We start from the raw sequence: 17,832 nt of genomic DNA on the forward strand, positions 1-17,832 counted from the left end.
GGCCTATCAACCATAGGTTGAAATATTAATAATATTTTCATCTATGTTCCACTAGAAGTTCTACAGCGCATGGGCTAGTAAGCCGTGATAATTTCAGATCCACACTGCTTCCGTACGAAAAGAAGTGTGGCGTGCACATAGAACTCGTTTCTTGGAAATCAAATCGAAGAGATGAAGTTAAGAAATGGTTGAATTTATTGGATTTTGAAGGCAGGATCTTCTTCAAAAATCCTAGATGCTTAACTAAACAACTTCAGAATTGGATTTTTCATTCGTCATCTTAGTCCGCATACTTGTACGTAATTCATGATTTCGACCAAGTTGACATCGACACGAAAGCTTTTCCGTGAAGAATTAGCATAAATCAGGATTTATCAGATTAATTTTTATTTTTTTATTGCTATAAATATCGTAGAGCGGCGGTTGACAGCCCCATTTCCCCCGATCGGCGCCCGGACGGAAAGTTTCTCTGTGCTCGTTACGTAACTCGGTCGATATATAAATTAACGGTTTTATAGTTCGTGTAGTATGTTTGGTAGTTGATTGTGTCCTTTTGATCTCGATAGCAATTTGGTTAGATTTCATCAATAAAATGTGATTTGTGTTAACATATCTATATATATAAAATAAAGTCGTTTTAGTTACACCATTTATAACTCAAGAACGGCTAGACCATTTTTTTTGGGTTTCTCTTAGTCCGGAATAGGATAATAAGTAATAAAATATCGAAAAAATTACAAAAAAATATAATTATAAAATCATTTATTTTCTTATACATTTTGTATGGATTGACATTTTCATGACATCTCGAGAATAGAAAGAATTCAATGAAATATTTTGTTAGTTTCACATTTTTCACTACATGAGTAATAAAATACAACTGACAGTGCTCGTCATGTTATTCAAGTTGACTGGTGGGTGCAATGACGTTCTTATGTATAGAATGTCATTGGGTGGGTGTGCTTGTTTCGAGTTTCTATTAGCTTATTGTGCCATCTTTCCCGACATAGACGTAATGCAACAAGGATTCGAAACATTGCGAATTGGACTGACGAAGAACAAGAAATTGCAGATAATAAGCACCGCGTTATGGGCTCGACGTTGTGTTTCTGAATCACAAGAGCAAAGCGAGGCAGCCAGTAAACCTCAGAGATCAACAACTAGATAATTTTCAACGCACAAGAAGAAATTTATGAAGTACTGATTTGAATCGAGCAGCGTTTCGATACCGCTTGCATACTAGCGTTCACATTGGGTCAATGGAAGTTGTTTGCAAGTATTTTCCGGAGAAACGCCAGTATTGTGCTGCCTTAGTGGGAAACTACCGAATCACGACATTTTCTAGCAAACACTCATAAATACAATGTTTGTTTCCAAATGTCCTCATTTGGGGCAGACATTATCTAAGAACGACGATTTAATCCGACATTTAACCGTATTAATTTATTTATATTCTTACACACAATACAGTAGAAGAATAACATACCTACAATACTTATTCCTATGTATTATGTATGCTAATTCTAAAAATAAGTTACAAGGATAGATTCACCATCGAATTGGATCATTGCAATCTCTCGAAGATGCACACCATAAATTTTAACAATTATATTTCATGGGCACCATGGAGGAATAACGACATGAAGAGATCAATACAGCAATGACAATAGCAATTCTTCATGATCTGCAGCCACTACTTCATTTTGCATGTCGAGTTAGCCCGCAAATCTTTTATTTCCGATCCGTCTTGCATTCGCCATGACCATTTACAAATCTCAAGGCCAATTCTTGAAAGTTTGTGGTCTGAATCTAGAAAATCCATTTCCCATGGTCAATCACGGTAAATATAAGAGATTTCCACCTATATAGTCACTCATCACGATATCTCTGGAACCATAAGGCGTAGAGACTTGAAATTTGGTAGGAATATTCCTTTCGTCGAGTAGAGGTTTAACGAAATTCCATCGGCGAGAGTTTTTTTTAACAGAACAACGTCTGTTGGGTCCGCTAGTTTAAATATAAAGAGATTCTTTGTGATTGTGTGCTTTTTTTAATATTCTCCATTTCTGGTTCCTGAAATTAGAAGTGCGATACGCCTGTGTCAACGATATATGTAACGAAACAATCGGCTAACGAATACAATGCCTCGAACCTCGCGGTCACGTAGTAGGTCTTCGGTAATAAATTATCGTGATCGTAAACGTAAGCGTTGTGCTGAACGTTCACAACAGCATGGTGGCTCGCGTGAACGATCACATAGTCGGTCTAGGTATTACACACCTGAGAAATCTCGGTCCAGGTCTCGAAACCGTTCGAGCAAACGACCTCTTTCTCGTGGCCATACACCTGAAATACCAAGGCGCTCTTCTTGTGGACGTTCCCGACATCATAGCCGAAACCGTACCCGCTCACGTTCACGGTACTCTCGTTCGCGGTCACGGGGGTCGCATTCACGTCGCGATGTTTCGGTGAAACAAGCCTTGAGTTGAATAATCTCACGTCTTAATGCTATCGAGGAGGGTTCATTGGACGAATCGCGAAGGTCATCGCGTCCTGACCAACAAAACTTGAACGCGCCTTCCGTCAGTAGTGCATTAGTTGAACTTTTGGGTACTGCGATAAAAAACCAATCTCAAAACTATTTTTTATCAAATTTCGACCCTTTAATCAACGATACCGCGGTATGGTGCGAAGAAGTCGAACGAGCTAAAAGCGCAAACGATTGCGGCGATACCGAATGTCTTTCGAGATTTTCTAATTGCTTAAAAGGGGACGCAAAAACCTAGCTTAACGAATGGGTTACTAACGATAAGTCATGGTCCAATTTCAAGTTAGAATTCACTCCATTGTGCCCGCGTAAGTTAGATTATGCGAATATCCTGCACGAAGTCATGAACACCACTTTAAATAAATATTCGACGTACACCGAATACGCTCGACGTTCGTTACTGCGTTTGCGAATAGTTAAGGGGTTGAGTAATAATCTCATGGTGCAAATTATTATTCATGGAATAACGGACCCGCAAGTGCGAGCAGCGGCCGCGACAAACGCTGACCTATCGGTTGAAAATTTAGTCTCGTTTTTAGCCATTTACGTTAAACCTGCTCGATCAAGATTAGAGTCTACCCTCAAATTTTACGAAATCGCGTAAAGTTGGCATGCCGGCCCCGAGATGTTACAGTGTGGTCGGAATGGACATAGGAGCTACACTTGTCTTAAGAGACTAGATGCACCAAACAATTCTAAACGATCGAGAAACGTGACTAAACCGTCAACCTTACCAACTTGTTCCTTCTGTAAAAAAAAGCGATTGGATTGGACATAAAGAAAGCGATTGTTTCTTTAAAGAGCGGTCGGAGGCTCGTAATAATAATCAGAAAAGGAAGGTGATCCTATCTAAGGAGACATCTGGTGATACTAAGAACAACGATGTTGTAACAGTGGTCATTCAGGGCATCCCCGTGGATTCTCTTGACGTTGATTTGATAATTGTACCCACTTCTTACATGAACACCCCTTTAATTATCGGCGAAGACGTATTAAATAGAGACGGCATAATTTATTATCGGAAAAAAATAAACAATATTTGACTCATAGTTCCGATAGTGTTTTAAAGATTAACTCAGTTGAGAACGTGTTAACTTGTAACGTTAGCACTCCACTAGAGGGTGATGACCTTACTGCTCTGATGAGAGTAATTAATAAATTTTCTAATTTTTTTATATCCGGTACGGCTACCACAACGGTAACTACAGGACATTATTAGGCTTATAAACCTCACTAGCGATACGCCTGTAACGGAACGTTACTACAGCTTATGGTAGTGGTGTTTTAATCAATAATAGGTGAGAGCGAGACGGTTCATGAGTGAGCAGGCACGCATATGACGCGGTGTAAGGGTTTGGGCTGCGCAAGCGGCACACAGAGAGAGGTTAACAGCTGTTTCCGCGGCCGGTCGACATAAATTGATTTAAGTGGATTTTAACGCGTTGCTCAATATAAATAATTACTAAAATTAACAGTTACGTTATAAATATATTATAGTGTGTTGGATGAATCCCGCTATAGGGTCCTAAGTTACCGCTGACGTTGAATCTGCCTTGGTGCTTGTGGTTCTGAGGACGTCGCTCCATATCGAACGATTCCTATCTTCCTGGCGCTGGAAGATCACCGCATCCAGATCGCCGTGACTGATCGGGATCTCGCAGGAGAGTACCAACTATAGCAGAATCTGATAGAACCTACCACGACCTTTTCAATTGTGTTACCCTACCAAATTTTATTATAAATTCTTATTAAAATTAATAATTTAACTGAGGCACTATCGTTTTTTTTTTGTATTAATTTTTAAAATATCAAACGGTAGGTGTCGCACTGGCGCCCAACGTTCTCAGGTTCCAAAAAACTAAAATCGTCTAAAATGGCAAACCTAAACGAATAAATAACAACCGTACAAGCAAAGAGGAATGGAATAACTGGTTAGAAATGGTTCGTTTATTTTTTCTTGGAAACAAGGTTGCTTCAATTCTGCACGTTAAACCTTCAAATGATACTAGAACGTTAATATAAAAGTCAATGATATTACAGCTTCAGGCCTTCTAGATTCAGGTTCAGCAGTAACCATACTAGGTAATTATGCTCACACCGCATTGGTCGATCGTGGTTTGAAGTTATATACAGCAGATAAGTTATCCATTGTTACGGCTGGTGGACAGAATTTCAAAACTGTTGGTTATCTAGATTTACCAGTGCAGTTTGAAATCAATTTCACATTATTAAGGCTCATCTATATTTCGGGAACTATTTCCCGAAATATATTCACCACTTATTTTAGGAGTTGATTTCTGTCCTAAATATTTGGGATCGCTTGGTGTATCCAGCGTTCCATTAGCAAACATAAATACTGATACTTCTACTGTATTCATACGAGATTTAGATGAGTCTCAGAAGGCTCGTGCCAGTAATATTATTGATCAGTTTAGGGAAATTTATTTTGAATATAAAGGCTTATGACACACGAACTTAATTACTCATCGCATAGATACAGGAAGTTCTCCTCTGGTTACACAGCGTTACTACAGACTTTCTCCAGAAAAACAAAAAATTTTTAGTCGAGCAGGTGGAAGAAATGTTAAAACTTGATATAGTTGAGCCTTGCGAAAGTTCTTGGCAATCTCCAGTATTACTAGTAACAAAGAAAAGACAGCAGAAAACTCAACTCCATCACAAAACGTGATGCATATAACTTGCCATATATAAGCGAAATATTGGATAGCTTACGCGATGCGCGTTACCTTAGTAGTATCGATTTATCTAAGGCCTTTTGGCAATTGCCGATTGCCCCCCAGGATTGAGATAAAACAGTTTTCTATGTCCCAGGTCGGGGAACGTTCAGGTTCAAAACTACTCCATTTGGGTTGACTAACGCACCATCTACGCAACAGCGTTTAGTTCATTTATTATTTGGGAAAATGGAAAACAAGGTGTTCGCTTAGTTGGACGATACAATTTTAGTTACTAGCTCGTTTGATGATCACGTGACACTTCTCTTGCAAGTACTTGGTAAGTTACGACTGGCAATCTTAACTATGAATCTTGAAAAATGTGAATTTTTTCGTAGTCAGCTTAAATATTTAGGCTACTTGGTTGATGCGAAAGGTCTACGAACTGATCCAGATAAAATCTTATCAATTTTAAACTATCTAACTCCTACGTGTCGTAAGGACGTTTTCAAGGTTCAAGACCTGGTGTTTGTGATAAAGTATTCTCAGAGCACGGGCAAGTTCGACTCCGGGATGACGAGACCCTATCAGGTCACCAAAGTTTTGCTTAGTGACAGATATGAGCTTAAATTATACACTGGTGCTCGAGGGATAACAACACAGGTAGCAGCCCAATATATGGTTCGATAAGACTTGTACTACGGTACTTGTCAGGATATACTAGGCTCGAACTGCGGGGCGAGTAAAGGGAATGTGGTGCGACACTTGCTGCGGTATAGTTGTCCACACATTCACAAAATGTGCTGCAGTACATTTGGTAGACAGGCATACCAATTGACATATGAAATCGTGTCAATTGCTATGCAGGGGTTATGGTACGGCCGTACAGTGAGATGTAAGTTGATGAACGACCTAATCATCTTTTTGGCTGTGAAACTTTTACTTTAAATTACTTGCTAAATGGGGGCCTTGAAAGTGAGGTGAATGTTTGAATAGGCAGAAAGGAAACTGAACTAATGCAAACAATTGTTACGGTTCTAGGTGATGACGATTAGGGTGATGATTTCGCAGAGGCAGGACCTTCCACCCGGCCTCTAACCAACTCAGTAGCGGAAGTTGCCATTGAAGAAGTGCCCGAGGACGGACACGGTCGGGAGAGGCCGTATCAGGATCTATCAGATCAATTTTTATGTATGTATGTATGTAATATATTTATTCATAAAAGTTACAATTTCTTTTTCACCATGCCCCGCGAAACTGCTTACGCAGTTTGATTGCAGGTAACTCGCTTTACATAAACATAGCTTATAAATTATTAAATTAGGTTATATTAATACAATTAATTTACATAAATGGTTACAACGTATTTAACAAGTGTTTTTTTAATAAACTTTTAAATTTAGCAAGTCCTTGGGTAAACTATTGAGTAAGTATGGAACTCGTTTTTTTAATGTTCTATCTCCATAGTAATTTTGTACCATGGGTATTTCAAATTTGGACCTATGACCTTGTGCCAGTTTTATGTTGCACCAAATTAGTGAAACGATCCTGTTTACTATGATTGTTTACAAGAAGAAGATATTTATGTTTCAGGCTAGCCGGTAAAATTTTACATATTTTATATAATAATCTCCTTTACATTGATTCTTTGTCTTTTTATTTACGAGTAGTTTTAAAAATCTTGTTTGCAATGATTCTATTTTATCTATATATGTTTTAAATGTTAATCCATAGCAATCAAGAGCGTTACTTATTATAGAATCCACTAGTGCAAAATATAAACATTTTAGTATTGGTAAGGGGACTTTAATACTTGAATGATAAAACTTATCTAGTAATATTCTTAATTTTTTACATACGTATTCTATGTGGGAATCCCAGGAAAAAGAGGTATCTTTTTTTACTCCTAGGTAATTTACACAATTAACTTTTTCGATAGGATTACACGTGCAGTTAATTTTTCTTATTATGGAAGCAATCAAAGCCGTGTGCAATCAGAGGAGGTGGATTATCAATAGATCGTAAATACGGGGAGTGAATATATATCATCTTTGTTTTGTCAGCGTTTATTATGATGCCGTTATCATGTGACCATTTAACTACCGCATCCACATCCTCTTGAACCCGGCGACACATTTCCGCGAGGTCGGTACTAGCGCTCAGAGTACAAAGGTCATCGGCAAACATGTGGGCGGAGCAGTGACGTAATACTCCACAGAGGCTATTTACGTGCATCAGGTAGCACACGGACCCACACACGGAACCCTGGGGGACGCCGCAGTTTACTTGTTTCTCCTCGCTAAACGTGTTGCCGACTTTAACAAGGTAAGAGCGCGCCCTGGGATAAACGCTGAACCAAGGGTTCAGCGGCTGCCCCATGCCGCACTCCTCCATTCCATTTAAGAGGGTTTCAGTCTGTAGAGTATCAAAAGCCTTTCTAAAATCATAAAAAATAGCTACAATATTTTTTTTTTATTTTCCAAATGTGTATTAATTTTGTCTGTAAAATTTGATAATAAGGTGTTGTGCTTTTATTTTTCTGGAAGCCATGTTGACATTCCGTTAAGATATTATTTTTTTTGTAAAAAAGTCCCTATTTGATTGACAGCACATTTTTCCATAATTTTATCAATACTTGATAAATATAATTTATTTTTAAGATAATTTATTTTTTTATTGCGATTAAGTTTGTGACGTCACAGCTGTTGCTATAAACACCGTGGAGCGGCGGTTGTCAGCCCCATTTGCCGATCGGCGCCCGGACGGAAAGGTTCTCTGTGGTCGTTACGTAACTCGGTCGATAAGTTAAATTAACCGTTTTACAGTATGTTTAGTAGTTGATTGTTTCGTTTTGATCTCGATAGTAATTTGGTTAGATTTCATCAATAAAATATGATTTGTGTTAACATATTTTTTTAAATATAAAGAGAGTGTTTGTGATTGTGTTTTTTAATATTCTCCACTTCTGGTTCCTAAAAATATTAATTAATGAACCTGCACTCGATCCGCTGCCTGCGCGCAGGCGGGGGCGCGGGTGGTGCTCTGTTCGTGACGTTCTGAGCGCTGGACACGCACACCGCGCCCGCACCACTGGCCACGCCCACAGCGCCCGCACCCCTGGCCGCCGCCGGCACGCTCAAACGGGCGGTGCCGGCGTCATCGAGATTTACCTGCGCAAGCATTACGGAACGTACAATTATATAGCGAGCCGATGTTTGAGCCGAGTTGACGTTAAATTTTTTAGTAGATTAAATGAAAAATTGAGTATGCCAGCCACCGCGGCGGCTTGACATATCAATCAAATTGGCAATAACTTTAAGACTTCTGACACCTTAAGATTCCTATACTAGTTTGCAATAAATTTGTCGAGTTTAAAAACAGTCAATTTCATTGTCAATTGTCAAAGAAAAAAGAGCCAATTCACCAACACTACAACCGTCCCGACTGCGCGCTTCTTTTAGCGGTCACAAAATACCAACAGGGAGCGGTTCACCAGCCGCGGCGCGAGTCGTGCGGCCCCGCGCCAGCTCCTCCCACGCCGCCATCTTCATGTCGTCCTCCACTAATACCTTGGTGAGGTTGTCTGCGAGCTGCGCCGGGCGGGCCAGCTGCAGCCTGCCCTCGGAGCGCGAGCCGCGGCGCGAGTCGTGCGGCCCCGCGCCCGCCCCCGCGCCAGCTCCTCCCACGCCGCCATCTTCATGTCGTCCTCCACTAATACCTTGGTGAGGTTGTCTGCGAGCTGCGCCGGGCGGGCCAGCTGCAGCCTGCCCTCGGAGCGCGAGCCGCGGCGCGAGTCGTGCGGCCCCGCGCCCGCCCCCGCGCCAGCTCCTCCCACGCCGCCATCTTCATGTCGTCCTCCACTAATACCTTGGTGAGGTTGTCTGCGAGCTGCGCCGGGCGGGCCAGCTGCAGCCTGCCCTCGGAGCGCGAGCCGCGGCGCGAGTCGTGCGGCCCCGCGCCCGCCCCCGCGCCAGCTCCTCCCACGCCGCCATCTTCATGTCGTCCTCCACTAATACCTTGGTGAGGTTGTCTGCGAGCTGCGCCGGGCGGGCCAGCTGCAGCCTGCCCTCGGAGCGCGAGCCGCGGCGCGAGTCGTGCGGCCCCGCGCCCGCCCCCGCGCCAGCTCCTCCCACGCCGCCATCTTCATGTCGTCCTCCACTAATACCTTGGTGAGGTTGTCTGCGAGCTGCGCCGGGCGGGCCAGCTGCAGCCTGCCCTCGGAGCGCGAGCCGCGGCGCGAGTCGTGCGGCCCCGCGCCCGCCCCCGCGCCAGCTCCTCCCACGCCGCCATCTTCATGTCGTCCTCCACTAATACCTTGGTGAGGTTGTCTGCGAGCTGCGCCGGGCGGGCCAGCTGCAGCCTGCCCTCGGAGCGCGAGCCGCGGCGCGAGTCGTGCGGCCCCGCGCCCGCCCCCGCGCCAGCTCCTCCCACGCCGCCATCTTCATGTCGTCCTCCACTAATACCTTGGTGAGGTTGTCTGCGAGCTGCGCCGGGCGGGCCAGCTGCAGCCTGCCCTCGGAGCGCGAGCCGCGGCGCGAGTCGTGCGGCCCCGCGCCCGCCCCCGCGCCAGCTCCTCCCACGCCGCCATCTTCATGTCGTCCTCCACTAATACCTTGGTGAGGTTGTCTGCGAGCTGCGCCGGGCGGGCCAGCTGCAGCCTGCCCTCGGAGCGCGAGCCGCGGCGCGAGTCGTGCGGCCCCGCGCCCGCCCCCGCGCCAGCTCCTCCCACGCCGCCATCTTCATGTCGTCCTCCACTAATACCTTGGTGAGGTTGTCTGCGAGCTGCGCCGGGCGGGCCAGCTGCAGCCTGCCCTCGGAGCGCGAGCCGCGGCGCGAGTCGTGCGGCCCCGCGCCCGCCCCCGCGCCAGCTCCTCCCACGCCGCCATCTTCATGTCGTCCTCCACTAATACCTTGGTGAGGTTGTCTGCGAGCTGCGCCGGGCGGGCCAGCTGCAGCCTGCCCTCGGAGCGCGAGCCGCGGCGCGAGTCGTGCGGCCCCGCGCCCGCCCCCGCGCCAGCTCCTCCCACGCCGCCATCTTCATGTCGTCCTCCACTAATACCTTGGTGAGGTTGTCTGCGAGCTGCGCCGGGCGGGCCAGCTGCAGCCTGCCCTCGGAGCGCGAGCCGCGGCGCGAGTCGTGCGGCCCCGCGCCCGCCCCCGCGCCAGCTCCTCCCACGCCGCCATCTTCATGTCGTCCTCCACTAATACCTTGGTGAGGTTGTCTGCGAGCTGCGCCGGGCGGGCCAGCTGCAGCCTGCCCTCGGAGCGCGAGCCGCGGCGCGAGTCGTGCGGCCCCGCGCCAGCTCCTCCCACGCCGCCATCTTCATGTCGTCCTCCACTAATACCTTGGTGAGGTTGTCTGCGAGCTGCGCCGGGCGGGCCAGCTGCAGCCTGCCCTCGGAGCGCGAGCCGCGGCGCGAGTCGTGCGGCCCCGCGCCAGCTCCTCCCACGCCGCCATCTTCATGTCGTCCTCCACTAATACCTTGGTGAGGTTGTCTGCGAGCTGCGCCGGGCGGGCCAGCTGCAGCCTGCCCTCGGAGCGCGAGCCGCGGCGCGAGTCGTGCGGCCCCGCGCCCGCCCCCGCGCCAGCTCCTCCCACGCCGCCATCTTCATGTCGTCCTCCACTAATACCTTGGTGAGGTTGTCTGCGAGCTGCGCCGGGCGGGCCAGCTGCAGCCTGCCCTCGGAGCGCGAGCCGCGGCGCGAGTCGTGCGGCCCCGCGCCCGCCCCCGCGCCAGCTCCTCCCACGCCGCCATCTTCATGTCGTCCTCCACTAATACCTTGGTGAGGTTGTCTGCGAGCTGCGCCGGGCGGGCCAGCTGCAGCCTGCCCTCGGAGCGCGAGCCGCGGCGCGAGTCGTGCGGCCCCGCGCCCGCCCCCGCGCCAGCTCCTCCCACGCCGCCATCTTCATGTCGTCCTCCACTAATACCTTGGTGAGGTTGTCTGCGAGCTGCGCCGGGCGGGCCAGCTGCAGCCTGCCCTCGGAGCGCGAGCCGCGGCGCGAGTCGTGCGGCCCCGCGCCCGCCCCCGCGCCAGCTCCTCCCACGCCGCCATCTTCATGTCGTCCTCCACTAATACCTTGGTGAGGTTGTCTGCGAGCTGCGCCGGGCGGGCCAGCTGCAGCCTGCCCTCGGAGCGCGAGCCGCGGCGCGAGTCGTGCGGCCCCGCGCCCGCCCCCGCGCCAGCTCCTCCCACGCCGCCATCTTCATGTCGTCCTCCACTAATACCTTGGTGAGGTTGTCTGCGAGCTGCGCCGGGCGGGCCAGCTGCAGCCTGCCCTCGGAGCGCGAGCCGCGGCGCGAGTCGTGCGGCCCCGCGCCAGCTCCTCCCACGCCGCCATCTTCATGTCGTCCTCCACTAATACCTTGGTGAGGTTGTCTGCGAGCTGCGCCGGGCGGGCCAGCTGCAGCCTGCCCTCGGAGCGCGAGCCGCGGCGCGAGTCGTGCGGCCCCGCGCCAGCTCCTCCCACGCCGCCATCTTCATGTCGTCCTCCACTAATACCTTGGTGAGGTTGTCTGCGAGCTGCGCCGGGCGGGCCAGCTGCAGCCTGCCCTCGGAGCGCGAGCCGCGGCGCGAGTCGTGCGGCCCCGCGCCCGCCCCCGCGCCAGCTCCTCCCACGCCGCCATCTTCATGTCGTCCTCCACTAATACCTTGGTGAGGTTGTCTGCGAGCTGCGCCGGGCGGGCCAGCTGCAGCCTGCCCTCGGAGCGCGAGCCGCGGCGCGAGTCGTGCGGCCCCGCGCCCGCCCCCGCGCCAGCTCCTCCCACGCCGCCATCTTCATGTCGTCCTCCACTAATACCTTGGTGAGGTTGTCTGCGAGCTGCGCCGGGCGGGCCAGCTGCAGCCTGCCCTCGGAGCGCGAGCCGCGGCGCGAGTCGTGCGGCCCCGCGCCCGCCCCCGCGCCAGCTCCTCCCACGCCGCCATCTTCATGTCGTCCTCCACTAATACCTTGGTGAGGTTGTCTGCGAGCTGCGCCGGGCGGGCCAGCTGCAGCCTGCCCTCGGAGCGCGAGCCGCGGCGCGAGTCGTGCGGCCCCGCGCCCGCCCCCGCGCCAGCTCCTCCCACGCCGCCATCTTCATGTCGTCCTCCACTAATACCTTGGTGAGGTTGTCTGCGAGCTGCGCCGGGCGGGCCAGCTGCAGCCTGCCCTCGGAGCGCGAGCCGCGGCGCGAGTCGTGCGGCCCCGCGCCCGCCCCCGCGCCAGCTCCTCCCACGCCGCCATCTTCATGTCGTCCTCCACTAATACCTTGGTGAGGTTGTCTGCGAGCTGCGCCGGGCGGGCCAGCTGCAGCCTGCCCTCGGAGCGCGAGCCGCGGCGCGAGTCGTGCGGCCCCGCGCCCGCCCCCGCGCCAGCTCCTCCCACGCCGCCATCTTCATGTCGTCCTCCACTAATACCTTGGTGAGGTTGTCTGCGAGCTGCGCCGGGCGGGCCAGCTGCAGCCTGCCCTCGGAGCGCGAGCCGCGGCGCGAGTCGTGCGGCCCCGCGCCCGCCCCCGCGCCAGCTCCTCCCACGCCGCCATCTTCATGTCGTCCTCCACTAATACCTTGGTGAGGTTGTCTGCGAGCTGCGCCGGGCGGGCCAGCTGCAGCCTGCCCTCGGAGCGCGAGCCGCGGCGCGAGTCGTGCGGCCCCGCGCCCGCCCCCGCGCCAGCTCCTCCCACGCCGCCATCTTCATGTCGTCCTCCACTAATACCTTGGTGAGGTTGTCTGCGAGCTGCGCCGGGCGGGCCAGCTGCAGCCTGCCCTCGGAGCGCGAGCCGCGGCGCGAGTCGTGCGGCCCCGCGCCCGCCCCCGCGCCAGCTCCTCCCACGCCGCCATCTTCATCGTCGTCCTCCTCGCGCACTATACTGCACTTTCGCGATCTCTGAAACAAAATTATATCAACTTTAAAGAGTGTGTGACGGTACCTTCAAAAAAAAACGTACACCTTAAATGCCGGCAACGCTCCTGTGGTGTTGCAAGTGAATGTGGGCGGCGGTGACCACTTAACAGCAGATGACCCGTCCGCTCGTTTGTCCTCCTTTTCCATAAAAAAAAATTAGTACGACAAGTCGGAATATCTTGCTTATAATATTATGACAACCACTGCTGCAACATTTATAATATCGTCTGCTGTCTAGAGAGATTAAATTATTGGTCTCAAATATTTTCCGTGCTTAGACACTTTCTATGGTCCATTCTGCTAGAAATGTTGACTGTAATACTTCAGTAAAACCAACTCGGAAAGTGAAAACCGCCTCCTCCTATACATACATTATAAGGCTCCTTCTGGCTTCCGCAAACCCTTTCAAGCAAGTTCTATTTCTGACAAGAAATGCTCCTTACAAGCCTTTCGCCTGATGGTAAATAATACGCCATTACAATACAATACCCCATAGGATTTTGAAAAACCCAGAATTGCCGCTCAGCATCACAATTGCGCTCGTCACTTTCAGACATAAGATATTCGGTCTCATAAGCCCAGTAATTTCACTAGCTACGGCGCTACAAAACGAAACACAAAATGTTTAATGTGTACCAAAATGTATGAACAGAAGCTTATTCACTCTACAAATTTGTCAACATAAATGAAACTTAAAGCTATCAGTAATCATTACTCTCTGTTAAAGTTGATATCGTAAATCTAACTCTGTTACAAAACAGTTTGGGACAGTATAATTTAAAGTGTTACCTACAGGTGGCAAATCGTGCGGTGTTCGTGGCGCGGCGGTTATTTGCGGCGGCGCTAGGAGACCTCTACCGCCTCGCGTCACCGCCAATGCGTCAGGACGCCGCGCATTGTGTCGGGACTCTAATCTAGAAACGAATTAATTAAAGCTGATGAATAACAAAAAGAAAATTATTTACAATTAAAAATAAAGATATTATAAAATAATATTTATTAACTATATTATAATTTTATTCCGCTAACTTTAATCTAATACAACTTATGTGCAGGTACTACTAAACATTCGTGTATGATGTGTTTAACCGTTAACTCTATACCATCCGGCAGGTGGTGTATGCTTCATGTAGACTAAAAAAATATCACAGACTGAATATGTAAAATATTATAGGTATAAATTGTATTTCAAGTAAGAGGGGGGAAATGCGCAAGAGGCTCAAGTTATTGCTGTTAAAGTGGTGAGGCATCTGCCCATCAAACTCTGCAACACCAGGGGTCAAGAGATGTGTTGCCGGCCTTAAAGGAAGCCTTAATTAATGATGAATCAAAGTCCAAATTCTTTCATAATCATGGTATCAGATTGGTGGTACCATAATTAATACTAGATGAAAGTGGTATTTTTATGGAAAAGGAGGACAAACAAAGATACAGGTACTCTGATGGTAAGTAATCACCACCATCGTACCCGAGCTTCTTGAGGGTGCAGAGAACGAGTTTGGGATCATTTATGAAATCCAAGATGGCCGCCGCGTAAAAGTATGATTTCAATAATATGAATATCGAATCCGAGCTTCTCAAGGGTGCAGAGAACAATAATAACTGTGTTGTGACATAAATAATAATTAATTATTCTGAAAATAATAAAATATAAAGACTTATTTGTATGCATGTCTGTGGTAATAAAATAGCTTTAATTTATTATGGAAATTTTTTTCTTATTATGGAAATTTCTGTGAAGTTGTAATTAGTAGAAAAATTATATTTTATAAGTTTCACTTCTCACCTGTGTACTCTGGTACACACACATATTTTTATTTTTTTATGGAAAAGGAGGACAAACGAGCGTACGGTTCACCTGGATTTAGTGATCACCACCACCCACATTCTCTTGCAACGCCACAGGAATCACAGGAGTGTTGTCGGCCTTTGAGGAACTCATGTTGTATCGTCCCGGAAACACCGCACAAGGAATCTCATTCCACAGCTTTGTAGTATGTGGAAGAAAGCTCCTTGAAAACCGCACTGTGGAGGACCGCCACGCATCCAGATGGTGAGGATGATATCCTAACTTGTAGCGTGTCATGCGATGGTGGATGTCGGCGGCAGGAATCAGGCTAAACAGCTCTTCGGAACATTTCCCGTGATAAATGCGGTAGAAGACCCACAATAAAGCGACGTCTCTATGCAATACCAAGTGATTCAGCCGTTCACAGAGCACTGGGTCCCCGACAATTCGAGCTGTTCTGCGCTGTACGCGGTCAAATGGATCGAGCTGATACTGGGGTGCGCCATGCCAGAGATCACAGCAATATGGAGTATTGCTGTCACGCCAGGCCTACTCTGTACTTTGTAAGTCGCTAGAATGTGGGCCGGCTTGAAGTATTGGCGTGCTCTATATATGACGCCCAGGTTCTTCGAATTTGCCTTTGCCCTCCAGATGACCACGGAATTGGCTATCGCACGAGATTTCGAGACCCAGTAATCCGATACTAGGAGAGGCTTTAAGGGAAATGTTGTCCAAGAGCGATAATACGACAATTGGGGTTTTTTTACGCCCCAGGGAAGCAAAGGGCTGTATGTGGCATGCAGGCAGATGGCTTAGTTGTTAGAGTGCTAGGACGTAACCCGCGAGGCGCGGGTTCGAGTCCCACATTGCCCAAAATGATTGGTATCACTTCAAAATTATCAAAATTGTTTACAATTAACATATACAATATGAAATGTTTCTACAATAAGAAAATTTATATTTGCTACCAAAACTCGGAAATTGTGACACTCCCTATTTCTTCCAAAAACCTATTTCTTGTGATCAAATTAGATAGACTTTGACAATCATGCATACAAACAAAAAACACATCAAGATCCCCACTGAAGGTTATGGATATAACAATATAACTTTGAAATTCCGGTTGTACATGACACATTAGAAATGTGAATTTACCTCTTAGACCTAAGCTGTTTTTCTGCTAGTAGATAATAAGTTGCAGTAATGTGGTTGTATTCACTTTTTTCTAATTCTTCTAATATTAAATCTTTTGATGCAATATCACCCTCTACCATTATTTGAATAATGGTTGCCTTATCAGTTTCGGTCAATTCCTGTTTTGTCACTAAAGGAGCATCAAAATCTTCGACAGTTACACCCTCACCAGCTGTTACCCAGGGATCAGTAGCTATTTCAGACAATGTAGCCCGTTTCTCTGGCTCTCGTACTAACATTCGGCCTATTAATCTGGAAATTAGAATACCACGTTCATTTGCCTTAATTTATTGGTAAAAATGTAACAAAATCAATGCATCCTTTATGATAAAAATATTTATGTATAATTAATTACCTTCTGCATGAGTTTGTAATGTGCGAAGGAATAGTGTATTTACAGTCCATTATCATTGTCAGAGTCTCACTATCATTCGCTTCCTGGAATGGTGCCTGACCACACACTAACATATACAATATAACACCAAGTGACCAAACATCTACTGCAGGAGCATCATATGAATCACCAAGCAGAATTTCAGGTGCAGAGTAAGCTAAAGACCCACATGATGTTTCTAATTTTTGTCCAGGACAAAACTTATTACTAAAACCAAAATCAGTCAATTTAACTACACCTAATTTCTCAAAAAACACTACATTCTCAGGTTTCAAATCTCGGTGAACAACATGTAACCTAAAAATATAATATTATCAGTTAATTATAAATTTGAAAACATAACAACACCTCACCCGTAGTATATTAGTACCTGTGACAATATGAGATTGCACGAACAATTTGGCGAAAGTAATCCCGGGCTAGAGATTCAGACAGACCAGATTCATGTCTCATAATATAATCATACAGATCACCTCCATCACCTAATTCTAATATTAAATACAACTTTGTCTGTGTGTCAATGACTTCATATAGTCTTACTACATTTGGATGCTGAACTAATTTCATGCATCGAACCTGAAATAAATATTACAAATTATAATAAACTTAATATGAAAGATTAATGTTTAGACTTTAAGCAACATCACATATATTTATGAAACCTCACCTCTTGAAACAAATGTGATTTTGAAACTTCATCCAATTTGCTTTTATCAATTACTTTAACAGCTACTTTCTCTCCAGTGAAAACATGCCTTGCCAATTTTACTACTGCAAAATGTCCTGATCCAAGTGTGTCTAAGAGATCATACAGCCCAGCAATTTTAGCATCATATGGAGCCGCCCCTGAGCCTAGTATTCCGCCAGCACCACCCCCACAATTATTCATATTTGTTTATCCTATAATCCTATAGAAAACCAGTGAACTTTTGTTGTATTATTTTTTCGTTAAACGCAACATTATTTGTTATCAAAAATTCTAAAAGTATAGCAAAATATATGTGTAAAAATTAATTGGTCTAATTCTATATTACTATAATTTATTAATCTTCATTGATAATATACTGCTTCTTACCAACAATAATTAAAATAATCAAAAACGTCTATAGTTTCCTGAAATGGAGCATTCGAAATTTGTCTAAATACTCCAAGCACACCGTTTAACTAAATATTATAACATAAACAGATATTCTGGTGTAACAACATATATTAACACTTATTCACATTACATTTCTTCTAAATTAATACTCATATTTTACTACTACTTAGCAAAAGTATAATTTCCACTACTTCTCTTTCGCCATTTCTCTCTTTTTTTTATTTTATGGCTTAGGATTTATGTTACGTCCC

At 46.9% G+C, this 17,832-nt stretch overlaps 1 protein-coding gene across 1 annotated transcript; it reads right to left on the reverse strand.

Annotated features, from left to right (window-relative positions):
* Positions 1 to 6,484: 6,484 nt before the first annotated feature.
* On the reverse strand, positions 6,485 to 17,832 carry LOC126972606 (SNF-related serine/threonine-protein kinase-like). The gene is made up of 8 exons (XM_050819460.1): positions 17,558 to 17,832; positions 17,150 to 17,390; positions 16,853 to 17,058; positions 16,444 to 16,779; positions 16,050 to 16,340; positions 13,899 to 14,019; positions 12,917 to 13,087; positions 6,485 to 6,511 (listed from the first exon to the last, which is right to left on the reverse strand). Exons 2-8 carry the CDS (start codon positions 17,369 to 17,371, stop codon positions 6,485 to 6,487), a joined length of 1,374 nt encoding a protein of 457 aa, XP_050675417.1. The 5' UTR covers positions 17,372 to 17,390; positions 17,558 to 17,832.

This window comes from Leptidea sinapis, chromosome 26, assembly GCF_905404315.1.
Source record: "Leptidea sinapis chromosome 26, ilLepSina1.1, whole genome shotgun sequence".
NCBI lineage: Eukaryota > Metazoa > Arthropoda > Insecta > Lepidoptera > Pieridae > Leptidea > Leptidea sinapis.